Source organism: Aricia agestis, chromosome Z, assembly GCF_905147365.1.
Source record: "Aricia agestis chromosome Z, ilAriAges1.1, whole genome shotgun sequence".
NCBI lineage: Eukaryota > Metazoa > Arthropoda > Insecta > Lepidoptera > Lycaenidae > Aricia > Aricia agestis.
In genome coordinates this window covers 16900587-16913841 of record NC_056428.1, presented here as the reverse complement: position 1 = coordinate 16913841, position 13255 = coordinate 16900587, and the positions used below count along the sequence as shown (strand labels likewise).

Here is a 13255-nt window from a genome sequence, read left to right as displayed (position 1 = left end):
GGAGTTGCGGGCGTCATCTAGTCTACACTACTATTATAAAGAGGAAAGATTTGATTTTTTGTTTGTTTGTTTGTTTGTTTGAGTCGAATAGGCTCCGAAACTACTGGACCGATTTGAAAAATTCTTTTACCATTGGAATCCTGCATTATTTCTGCTGAACATAGGCTAATTTTTATTTTGGAAAAATATAAGGTTCCGTAAGATATTTGGGATTTTCGGACGCAAGGTTTAAAAAATCAACCAGAAAAGTTACTTATTTTGCGTACGCTGCCTAAACTATAAAAGATAGAGGCATAAAATGTTCTAAGTAATTATAGATCTTTTAAATATCTACAAAAAAGTCCGCAACACACTATACCTATTTATGTTGAGTGAGGCACAATAACCATTTTTTTATTAAAAAATCTAGATTTTTTTTTGGACTATATTTAAATGCGTTTATTTAAATCATGCTATTGACCCTTATCAAAATAAATTATTTCATCACTAAGTACAGTTAATGTAGATAATATTTGGTCTTTGAATGATTAAAATTGGACGTTTGGTTTTAATGTTATGGCGAAATTAAAATATTACGATTTCTGCTGCACGTTGCGAATTGGGCGTCAAGGCGCGATGCGCGGGTGTGCGTGCGGTAGGGGAGAGATTTAATTATCAGTGCCACAGACTCGCTCGGAGAGTCCACGTAAATATTACCTCGATCGTGGGAATCGCAGACACAATAGATATTCAATAGTTATGCGACAGCCGGGTGCTGCTTTATTGATTTGATATAGACTATCGTGCTTCATTATTATAATCCTAATTTCAAAAAAGCTTTAAAAGTTATGACTACGAAAGTAATATTTTTAGAACTTTTTAAAATAAGTTTTGAATGACTATTATTTTTGATTGCTATTATAATTAATTAATTTCTTTAACTATAAATCTCCAATAGCGGCAGCCGGCTGCCAGCATAACAATTGAAGATCTATTGTGTCTGCGATACCCACGATGCCGATGCACGATGGAAGTATTAATGCATATTTTTTAATCCACACTATTTCTGCTGAATATAGGCTATATTTAATGAGAGAAAAAAGGGAACCGTATTAAGTGTTAATAATTGTGTGAAAAATCTACCAAAATATTCCTTCTTGCTTATGCTTTATAAATTATAGACTATACTTACTTATCGCAAAGTGATGTACTATAGTCTTATAGTTCTGCAGGTAAGGATAAAATAATCAAACATAACACTTAAAATATAAAAATATAAAAAAAAATACAATAAAAATGTGTTATATGTACATAATAATTATAATATAGTAGTTGCAGGCTAAATAATGTAAACTATTTTTATGTTCTGCTTAACTTAAAGATTGACTACCTTTATTTAAAAAAAATAATTTAAAAACCAATGTCCACCCGTGCGAAGCCGGGCCGGGCCGCTAGTTAATAATATAAAGACGAACACCCAAAAAGCCCCAAGCTCCGGCACAAAAGTAAGGTATTTCAGTTTTTTGTATATTTTATTAGTAAAATAAATATATATGTGTCATTGCCGCAAAAAGTGGCTTAAGTAAAAAAAATGCAATTTTATTATTTTCAGGCGTACCTAACAATTTTAGTTTAAATTACTTTTATGAAATGTTTTAAACAATCACTAAACCTACAAAAACACTTACTTTTTCCTTTTAGGAATAAAGATAGGTACTACAAATTCTGTCTGCTAAAAGTAATTTACAATTAAATTAAAAATAGTACCTATTTGTAACCGTCCGGCCGGGCCCGTCATAACTCATAACAATGAGTTATGACGGGCCTCTCGTGGGAGAGCCATGCTTCGGCACGAATGGGCCTGCTCGACCGGAGAAATACCACGTTCTCACAGAAAACCGGCGTGAAACAGCGCTTACGCTGTTTACCGGAGGCCCAATCCCCTACCCTATTCCCTTCCCTACCCTCCCCTATTCCCTTCCCTTCCCATCCCTACCCTCCCCTATTACCCTATTCCCTCTTAAAAGGCCGGCAACGCACCTGCAGCTCTTCTGATGCTGCGAGTGTCCATGGGCGACCGAAGTTTATTTCCATCAGGTGACCCGTTTGCTCGTTTGCCCCCTTATTTCATAAAAAAAAAGAAACAATGAAATAGAGCATCCTGCGGCCTTTTTAGACGAAGTATTGATGGATCATATCGAGTTGTAACCAAATAAAATGATTAATGGTAAAATAATAATTGCTTTATTTTTTAATCATGTCACATGTGCGTCTAAACCATAAAGTTAATATACCTAGCGGAATAGAGAAACAAAGGCCTGAGCAAGAGAGATGTCACTATCAGTAACACTGCGTGGTAAAAAGAGACGTGTGATACATGACAGCAGCACTTTTTTTTTGACTTCCAGTCGGCACGTGCCGCACGTTGACAATTTAATCTCATAGAAATCATGTTCAATCATGCTTGTGTAAGTGTATACGTACCCATATTTTTACACACAGATGAAACCAATTTCGGTTACGTTTGACAGCTCGAGAACAATCTCCAACAATTATATATATAGCGGAATAGAGCAACAATGCTAGGTATATTAACTTTATGGTCTAAACAGAAAGTTACGACACACTCTTATATACTTATTTTCACTAAATCTTGTCATTCTGTTTATTTTCCCTATGTACTTATATAAAATAAGATCGGTATAATAATATAATAATAAAACACAAGTAATCCTTTGCTTAATGGGGATGCCCCATATTGTATGTGATTCTATTGAAAATTAAAGTAAAGATTCTATTGAAAATTATTATTTATTATTATTATAATTATGTATTATAGAAACATAATTCATTACCATTTTATAACATTTTGGAGTTCAACGAAATGTAATTTTCAATTAGCGCCTTCAAAAATCTAAAAGCATTTTTTTTCTGTCTTAGCCACATCCTGCAGCAAACTCGCCTATCAAAAAATGCTACACTTAAAATACCCAAATAGCTGAGATACATCTCTTCTGCGCCGGGCCTTGGGTAATTTTCTATGAAGTTTGGGTGTTCTCCTGTCATACGGTAGTATTATAATTCTTCTCCTTTCAACTTCTCCATGATTTTTAATCTTATATATAAAATTCTCGTGTCACAATGTTAGGCCGCGCACTCCTCCGAAACGGCTTTACTGATTTTAACCAAATTTTATATGCATATTCAGTGGGTCTGAGAGTCAGCTACTGGGTACTTATTATATTGATAAGTGCATTTGTTGAATAAATAATAGTAAATTATTACAACTCGAGAGTGACGGCGACCATTGTTTTGCGACGGAATAGCGATGGACGTTGCCATGGTGACATACTTATTCAAGTAGTCACTTCAATAAAATAATACGGGCAAAATACAGCTAGTGATAAAATAAAATAAGTTATTAAAAAAAAAACTTTGATTTATTGTCTTAAAACTATTTATCGACACTAAGGTAACTTCGTACAGCTACGTTTGACTATGGACATCGTCCCTCGAACACTTTCAGCTTGGCAGTGAAACTTTACACAAGAAATTAATTTGTACAAATATTGTTATTGACCTTGATTTTACTACGTGACAAATTACAGTAACATAAACAAAATATTAGGCATTGTACTGACCACAGAACAGAAAGTATTTAAATGTACAGGCCAATAACAAAAAACAGTACTATAGAACTTCGAAAAAAAATCTAGCACACTACACTGTTAACACAACAAAACAATGGAATCTAAGTAGACATTACACAGTTTATAAATATACAAAAATAATTCAAAAAAATCCAAAAAGTAAAAATATTTGGTATAACATGGTAACTAGCTTTTTACGTTTTGTCACTTGAAAAGATTTTAGATAGATACAATAATAATTAAAAATACATAGAACTTAAAGATTAATTTAATTAAATATAATTTTTGTACACGTGTTTCACAAAAATTATGGTAACGTTATTTGTACTTTAAAATTTTATTCTGGCAGAAGTATCAACTTATTTCAGAAAGTCCGCACGTTTTTAGTTCCATGCTAAGTATTTACAGATAAAAAAAAAAACAACTGTCAAAAATAATTTAAATTTGGAGCGTGTAATGTCGTCGACGGTTATTAATCGGAGCGCACCTCGCAGATGAAGTAGGTCTCGAAGGAGCAGGGCGAGTCGTTCCATTTCAGGCCTTTGTCGTCCCTGTTCCACAACTCTAGACAGTTCTCCTCCTCGCCGTTCTCGTATCTGGAATTATAGGTGTTATTTTATTACGTATAAGTACTTAATAATATATAATTTATAATAGGTGTATCTTTAGGCTAATAGGTCGGCTTAAAATTAGGGCATAATTTATAATCATAAGAAGATTTGAAGTATCTAGTAAAAAATTTAAGCCCTTCCACCCAAAATTCCTAATCGGGCATTTGCAAATTCTTACTACAACTAAATGCTAGTTCTAAAAAGTTAATCTAAATACTATCAGAGAAGTTGATTCCCAGGTCTGCCTAGGAATCAACTTCTCTGGGAGGACCTACGTAGTTTGGTCGCGTTACGTCAAACCCAGCCGATAGATCACAATTAAAACTGAATTGACATGATCAAACCAAATGACATTGGTCCGTCAAGTGTCTAGGAATTAATTTCCTCGATGGTACATTAAATCCTCATTATTTGATTATAATTTATAACCTTATAAGAACAACGCAGTTGACCATTTAATTTTTTTTTCACTGGTATTACATCCAGCCAGGGCCCCCGTAAGGGCTACTGGCGCCTGTGTGCAAAAAAAGGATTTTGGCGCCCCTTAAGAGGATACACTAGGGGCGAGAGAAATTGAAAATAGGTATTTGAAAATGTATTGCTGTCTCACCAATCTCAAGTCTCCCACCGCAGAGCGCGATAGAGACAACACGACAAAAGTTGTAATAAAAGAACAGAAAATCTTCGATTCGTTGTCCGCTGATTCCTTCTCCAAAACTTAACCGATTTAAGTACTTTTTTCATTAAGAATTAAAACAAGGCTTGAGCTATGTTCCTATGTTTTATTTTTTTGTATATTTTAGCCAGTTTTGTTTTCTGGGTATTTGAACACAGAGGAAAATCTGGCCATTTTTTGGGTTTTTGCACGTTCTTATCTTTTTTAATAATAACATTATGAAAAAAAAGAAAACATAGGGACATGCTTAATAGTGACCATAGATATTCAGGAAAAAAATCATAACTCTACCGGCATTATCCAGGGAGGAAACAGGGGACAGCATTTGTATGGAAAAACGGTGGTGTGGACTCCTCTTAAGGGAGATCGCAGATGACCGACTTTTTGTGCGATCGAGTCTGCAGCGCCCATACAATCGGCATGGCTGCTTCCTTAGGCAAATTTTTTGGGTCTGTGGTTTTGGCGCCCCTAAAGATAGCGATTTGGCCCCTAGAGGGTAGCGCCCGTGTGCATTGCACACATTGCACATATTATGGTAGCGGGGGCCCTGCATCCATCCGAACTATACGTAATTAAATGCCTTAAGAGGCCCATTCACGGCAGGACTGCACGGCAGTCCTGCCGTGAATGGGCCTCTTTGTCGTTCGTCGAAATGCACCTTCTCTTGCAATAAACACCAAGAACGAGCAAGACACCATGATTTGTGGCACCACGATTGTTTTAAACTCGATTATCGCTTAAGAGTTAAGACCGAGTTTGGATTTACCTGAAGTTGTTGGGCTCGCCAGCATTCCAGTTGACGAAGGTTAGGGGTCTGCCGTTGGCCATCCAGAAGAAGTTGCCCTCCTCAGCCAAGTCCGTGCCCGACGTCCAGAAGTGCTCGCGACCGTAACCTGAAAAAGTAGGTGTTGTTTGGTTAATGATAAGAACATTTTAACACCTCCATCGTGGGTATAGCAGACACAGTCGATTTTCAACTGTTATGCGGCAGCCGGCTGCTGCTTGGGGATCGATAGGTTAATTAGAGATCTGTCGATCATAATTTTGGCTGACGAGCCGACTAGCCGATTAGTCGGTTGTAAAGTAGCCTCTAGCTGCTAGCACAATATCTCGTAAAACCACGATAAACAATATCTGACACTTCATTGTCAATCGCGGTTTATATGGAAAATGACAAGTTTTTGACAGGGAGTCAATGACCGCTAGCGACAAGTTAGCCCGAGTGGAGTATAGTTTTAAATAGTACCATAGTCCACCAGTCTGCAACCTTTTTGATATTGCGACCCCAAAATTAAAAAAATAGGTTATGAGCGACCCCAGAAAAAAAACACTTAGTTAATTGTGCAAAACTAAATAAGTGGAAAGGTTGGTTCAGGTAACTTCGTCGTAAATAAAATTCGATAAGTACGACCTTGTTGTCTGACTTTTGGCGACTCCATAAATATCTTCCGCGACACCGCATGGGGTCGCGACTCCAGTGTTGCGAACCGCTGCCATAGTCCATACAAGCGTTTATAATTGTGTAAAAAATGGGGATTTTTTAAGAACTGACTAATTTGAGGAACGAGTCCGATTTAAGTGATTCTTTTTTTGTTATACTAGGTATTGTTCAATTTAGGGAATACTGAAAGTTTATCAAAATCGGTTCAGTAGTTTTTGAGATAGAGAATTTTAATTCTTAATTACGTACAATTTAAAGTCGGTTTTATCTTTTTAAAATACTATTATTTGTTACATTTATCACAGATTTAAAGTGGACATGGGCATGTAAAGAAGTAAGTAACTTTTTGCCGTAAAATGTACGGTTATCGCAAAATCCTTTACGCGGGCGGAACCACATTGTCTAATTTTCCATAAAAGATCGAAGTGAAGCACCCACTATGAGAGTTTCCTTCATCATAAGGAAGGGGAGGCCTATATTCAGCAGTGGACGGCAATAGACTGATGATGATGATGATGATAAGGAAGCAGGGCCGTCTTCATATTTTTATGAGTATAGGCCACTTTAATTTTTCCGCCCCTATGTACTAACTCTGCCGCCATCTAAGGACGCTGCCACCAATGCCTTGGCCTATACTGCCTATGCACACATGCAGAGCTGTAAGGAAGGAAGGAGAGAATATTACCTGATTCTCTGACGTACTTCTCGAGCTTGTCGTTCTCCTCCTGCGAGGAGATGGACGCGAGGTGCATGCCGTGGAACCGGCAGTACTGCTGCGCCTTAAACCAGTTCGCCTGAAAAAAAAGTTTTATTTCAAATTCAAGCAACAAACCAAAATTACCGGTCGGTTCGGAAATATGGGAAAACGGTAATAGCGTTTTCGGCATCTCGAAACGGATATAAAATAGACGAAGTTTAAATTAAGAACATAAGCTACGTATTGCAATAGTCATAGATAAAGGCACTAGTACTAAGTCCACGTGCTTCGTGGATCATTTTTCCGTATCCATTCGGCCTGCCCTGCCTGCCCTACCCCGGGGCAGTTCGAGATGCCGAAAACGCTATAAGTAAATATGTGAGTTGTTCTGTTATGCACTATAACTAGGTTTGTTTAATTGTTTGTCATTTTTTAATCTTTGACAATATGTATAATAATTAGAGAAAAATAACTCCGGAATTACTTTAACCTACACGGGTGCAAGTTTCCCCTAAGAGAACATGTATGTAAAATAGTGATGACTGATGCCTCGAATGTCCACGCAATGGAAAACCTCACGTATGATAATCAATTTACGGCCATTCCCAATATTTGATCTATCTCTGGTTTTGCCCTACTAGAGATAGGAATAGCTCACAATTGACATAAAATATATGTCTCTAATGTCTAATGTGAGCTATTCCTATCTTTAGTAGGGCAAAACCAGAGATAGATCAAATATTGGGAACGGCCGTTACACGTATGACTCAAAAAAGTTTTGTTAGATAATTAAAGATTAGTACTATGTTTAATGAGGATTTTGATGCAATTCCCAAAATCTTCACCACTTATACTAGACTTTATTTAAAAACAAACCATACTACAATTTATAATAGCTCTTACAAGCCGAACCTACTAACTAGTAATAATAATTTGTGACCATTTGAGTTTTCTTACTAACCAGTTGAAAGCCTATAATTTTCCAAGCAATTTCTCGCTATGACTGTAGACTGTAGAGTAGTGTAGAGTAACGATGCAGTACTAAGTTTTCTTTAGGTCAGGTGTTATGGGCTTCCCAACACTTGATTAACGAGTTTTTGATTAGTTACTCAACTTATTAAACTCATTTCGACTCACATTTTTAAATGACGTGCCATAGAAGAAATTGATTCACAGACACATGGCGGATCTACGTCATTTGGTCGGATTTTGTTAATTCAATGTTAGGGTTAATTCAAACCGCAACGAGAGGCGTAGATGCATTTCTATCAATTACAATTTATCAATTCAGTACAAATTTAGAAATGCATCTACGCGTCGCGCGTCACGTTGCGGTCTGAATTGACCCTTAGTCGCGATCTGCCGGCTGTTTTTGACGTAACCCGACCAAAATACGTCCGCCATCTGCCTATGAACTTCTCTGATATACAAAACTAATCTGTGTTTCGGTAGCGAAAGTCATTTCATCAGAATCTTTCCAGCTACGTATAGACGGAAATCCTATATAACGGCAAGCTATATTAACGCCTAATGTATGTGTAGTAAACATCATATTGGCGTGTTAACATTAATGGTATGCTATTGCAACTAGTCCTAAGTTTCATCAAGTTATGCAGATATTACTGGCTAGTGGCTAGGATTACAGAGTTCTGACCAGACTTATTACATTCATACTATGTAGTATTACGGAGGTAATTAATTTACTATCGTACTTTTATTTAGTTTAGTTATAAAATACATTTCATATATTTTAATAGGTATATTTTTAAGATAAAGATCTTATTCTAAATATCAAACAGACCGGTAATAGGCGTAAGTAACTACTTCCTTATACGCTTAATATGTTTTTAAAACTTATTTACTTAAGTTTTCTATTTACCGGCATGTCATAATATGTATCTGACATATTTGGTTTCTATTTTTTAACATAGAATTAAACAAAAACTACCTAGTACCTACCCATACGCTAAGACTATAATATAATATAACAGTATTATTTACTTAGGACGCCAGAGCTAAAGAAGCCCTCCTTATTTTATGAAAAGAAAAACAAGGAGGTTCCTTCAAAATCGCACCTTAGGCTACTACAGACTGAGCTAGCTACTAAGCAAAAGAAATCCATTCTATTTCCGCATTCGCTAAAACTGATGTGTTTCCAGCGCAGTTCTTTTCTAGTGCTCTTATTCGACCTAGATACAGGACGACAAAGGACTAGAAAATACAAATTCCAATAACTGCCTACTGTGCTTTATGACAGAATAGGAAAAATGAGGTATACGTATTTTGTATTCCTTGGTTTAAAAGGATTTGTTTTCTAGTCATATTGTATTAATTGTAACCTTAGTAATTGATTTCAAATCTATATAAAATTGAATTTTTAAACCCGCGTTAAGGGTCTTTAGTCAAGTATCATTCGATAACATAGACACTTCGACAGCAAAGCTAGAAATCAGGATTCCAGGAATATAGGATGGAATTTGACATTTCGCATCGCTAAGCATGGCGCTAACAATGCATTTTATCAAATCCCACATTTCTAACTTAGTAACTGTAGTTTCCGAATGCAATTTGGTTTAAATATAAAATGAAAATACGACAAAGTATAAAATCCACATTTTTCTTAAATTGTAGATTCTGCCATAAATTGAAGGGTCATATGCAGCTTGTATTGATCAAATGCTGCACAATTGATGAGTGTTTTGCATATTCATGATATAAACCTATATTCTATAATATTGCTTGTATCGTGTTTCACAAGTTTTCCTCTTTTAGTAGATTGCAGAATATGTATAATTGTATAATTAATAGAAGAATAGAATTCAACTCAATTCAGTTCATTTATTTGCTCTAAAAGTGTCTAAAAGTGTAATATTATGTAGGTACGAGTATAAGATAAAGGCGACTACTCTCGGATACTAGTTTTGCTTTGATTCAAGAATTTTTTTTTTCTATGATACATAGTGAAGTACAATTTAAGCATAAACTAAGTTGTATAGTGTATATTTTGATCAAGCATAAAGTAATTTAACTCCGCTAAATAACATTCCAAAATGCTAAGTTGTCAACCACTATCGTTCTAAATTCAAAATGCAGGGATATCCATAGACTAAACTCTGGTCAGCCTGCAACTTCCGGTACATTTCGTGCGGCGGCCATATTACTTCCGGTCCACGGGATTCACCTAATTTCGTGGAAGCGTGCCACTTGAAAATTCGTCCGATATCACTTTACGATGTCGCATATGCTCATATATTTAGGCTACCTCATTTAATGGAACGTGTTATAAAATTCTCTGTTGTTATCTTTAATGTGACAAAAAACCCATCGAGGGTAGCTGTAGTGCTAAAAATTTAAGAGTCACGTTTTAAAAAAAAACAAACATTAGCCTGGTAGCGTTAAACTTTTGGAGAGCAAATCTTTTTAGCGGCGATGTGCACTTTTTATTTTTATTTATATATATTTTAAAGCGTGTAGTAAACTGAATCCCATCTACCATACCAAAAATACTTGACAAATCGGCCCCTACGCTCGTGCCTCGTTAGTGCGTTACAAAGTCCCATTGTTGTGTACCGGTCCAATCCGTAGAAAGTGATAATGATATAGTAATTTCAATCGAGTATTAAGTTTGACTTAAGTATGGTCTGCAGAGAAATTTGTTGAAAATTGTTTAGCAAAAATACTTATAACCTACCTTAGGGCCTGTTTCAACTTCCTGATAGTTCCGAATAGGCTATCTAGTTACAACTTATCTGAGAGATACTTCATAGTTCATACTCTATCTGTCAGATGAGTTGCGGATAGCCCGACACTTATGAGTTATGACTTATATCAGGCAGTGGTGAGGCCCGTCTTCTATATGCTATAAGTATTATGTCTGTCAGGTAAGCCTAGCTCAAATAGTAAAGATCGGCCAAATACGAGTCGATTTTTATTATCTTAATAAAATATTTAAAGTAATGTGTTACATAGTAAGTGTACAACTTGTATTATAATATTAATTACAGTAAAAGTAAAAGCAGCAATATTATGACTATGTAGAGTATGTCTTGCGTGTCAGGATGAATGTATGAGTTCAAATATTGTTAAATATAGTTGTTAATTATTAGTCTATACAGGGTGTAACAAAAATAAGTGATAATACTTTAGGGTGTGTACGTGTTCCTTGTAGAGAGTTCACTGTGAAAGTAGCAGCGCTGAAAGACCAAATTTTTTTTTCACTTTTCTATAGGGAACCTCGTGACGCTCGGGCCCTTCCCCATACAAAAGTGAAAAATAAATTTCGTCTTGCAGCGCTGCTACTTTCACAGTGAACTCTCTACAAGGAACACGTACACACCCTAAAGTATTATCACTTATTTTTGTTACACACTGTATAAGCTATAATATTTAAGTTTTTAGTTATAAGTAATAGTGTATTACCTAGTATTAATGTTAATATTGTATTCATACAAATGTAGAGATGTAAAGTTGTTGCAATATAAAATAGCAACATTTGTTTAAAAAAAGTACGAGACAAACTCGCGCACGAAGGGTTTTGTACCGATAAAGCGCAAAAATAGGCAAAATTTTTGTTTTTTGTATGGGAACTCCCCTTGAAGTTAATTTTTGTTTTAATGTTATTATTAATTATTAAAGTATGTACACATAATATAATTGAGTATTTTGTAAAATTTCAAGTACATTTCAAGCTATATCTATTGGAATTTTTTATATCAAGCAGAAAAGGGCAAAATAAATTCACGTTTGTTGTATGGGAGGCCCCCCTCAAATATTTATTTTTGTTTTTTTAGTATTTGTTATTATAGCGGCAACAGATAGATATATACACAATCTATGAAAATTTTAGAATTCTATCTATAGCGGTTCTTGAGATACAGCCTGGAGACAAACATACAGACAGACAGACAGACGGACAGACAACGAAGTCTATTTTCGTAGAACAGAGATTTCGTTCGCGAATACTTAGTTAAACGGCCGCAATATGAGAATTTAATTAAGTATTACAGTTTACTTTAATGTCAAAATCTTTATGAAATTGAAGATACTTTCTTAAATCTCTTTGAGTACGGCTGTTAATCTTACAGCCCATGTTCCTAATTAAAAAAAAATAACTCTTTTATTTTCGACGTCGCTATTTTCTAAATGACACTTTAACATAATTAAATATCCTTGTAACATCCTGTGAGTATTCATTTGGACACACAAACAGACAAATAATCTGACTGTACAAAAGTTGGACATACAGATAAACATTCTGACTGTACAAACAGTCACAGTCGGCGCAAGTTTTTTGTGGAGAGAAAGCTGACAAAAGGCAAGGAACATCGAGATGCAATCTTGTGTAATAGACGTATTATGATCCAATCTGATCGAGATTCGATCGCCCCTTTTTAATTTGGCCACATAATAATTATAGCTGATTCCAATTTCTCTTGATTGAAAAATTATTGTACCAGTGACAATGACGCCATAAAAACGTTATAAATGTGGCAATGAAGAAATACTCCAATTCCAATATTTTAATGCAACATTAGTGCAGTTTCTTTGTCCGTCAAACTGACAATGACAGAAGGGCAGACACCCATTATCTGACATAAAGGAAATAGCAGGACCGAAGTTGCTAGAGGAGGCCTATGTCGAAAGACAAGCTACATGATATATTGTTGCAAGATGGCTTAAAATAAATAATAAGGGTTCCATTTTTTGCCATTTGGCTACGGAACCCTAAAAATACAGCTTCTATTGGAGTTTTGACTTCTGAAACACATTGGCAAAATACTGCGGAGAACACAAAACGAAGAAGAAGGAGGAGACGTAATTATAGTAATTTCGTTTCGCGCCAACTTATATTTAGCCAACCACGTGTTGAGAAAGAAAACAAGTTGTTTTGCGTAATGTAATTATAGTTTTTGCCACCGCATCTCACGCGATTCGTCATCATCATTATCCAGAGACGGATACACCTACTTTCATATTTCAATGTCATAATATTTGCAGATGAGCTCATGCATGCCGGATTAGAAGTTAGAACATTTCAAAAAAGTTTCTAGTCTGACTCAACCAAAGACTCAACCATAGCAATATTCTATAATTATTAGAGATTCAAAATCTATAAGATTATAAGTTCGGGCCTCCTATGATTTAGCTAAATTATGAACAAAAATTTAAAAGTAGTAAGAGAAAGCACGGCAAAAATCCTCA

The 13255-nt window shown here is 35.5% G+C and overlaps 1 protein-coding gene across 1 annotated transcript in view; it reads right to left on the bottom strand.

Moving 5' to 3' along the window:
* Positions 1 to 3993: 3993 nt before the first annotated feature.
* Positions 3994 to 13255, bottom strand: part of LOC121739101 — a 97998-nt gene continuing 88736 nt past the window's right edge. Inside the window, exons 5-7 of the mRNA XM_042131426.1 lie at positions 7043 to 7151; positions 5683 to 5809; positions 3994 to 4225 (exon numbers count right to left, since the gene is read on the bottom strand). Of these exons, the coding sequence (XP_041987360.1) occupies positions 4102 to 4225; positions 5683 to 5809; positions 7043 to 7151 (360 nt within the window). The 3' untranslated portion in view covers positions 3994 to 4101. The remainder of the gene's footprint in view (positions 4226 to 5682; positions 5810 to 7042; positions 7152 to 13255) is intronic.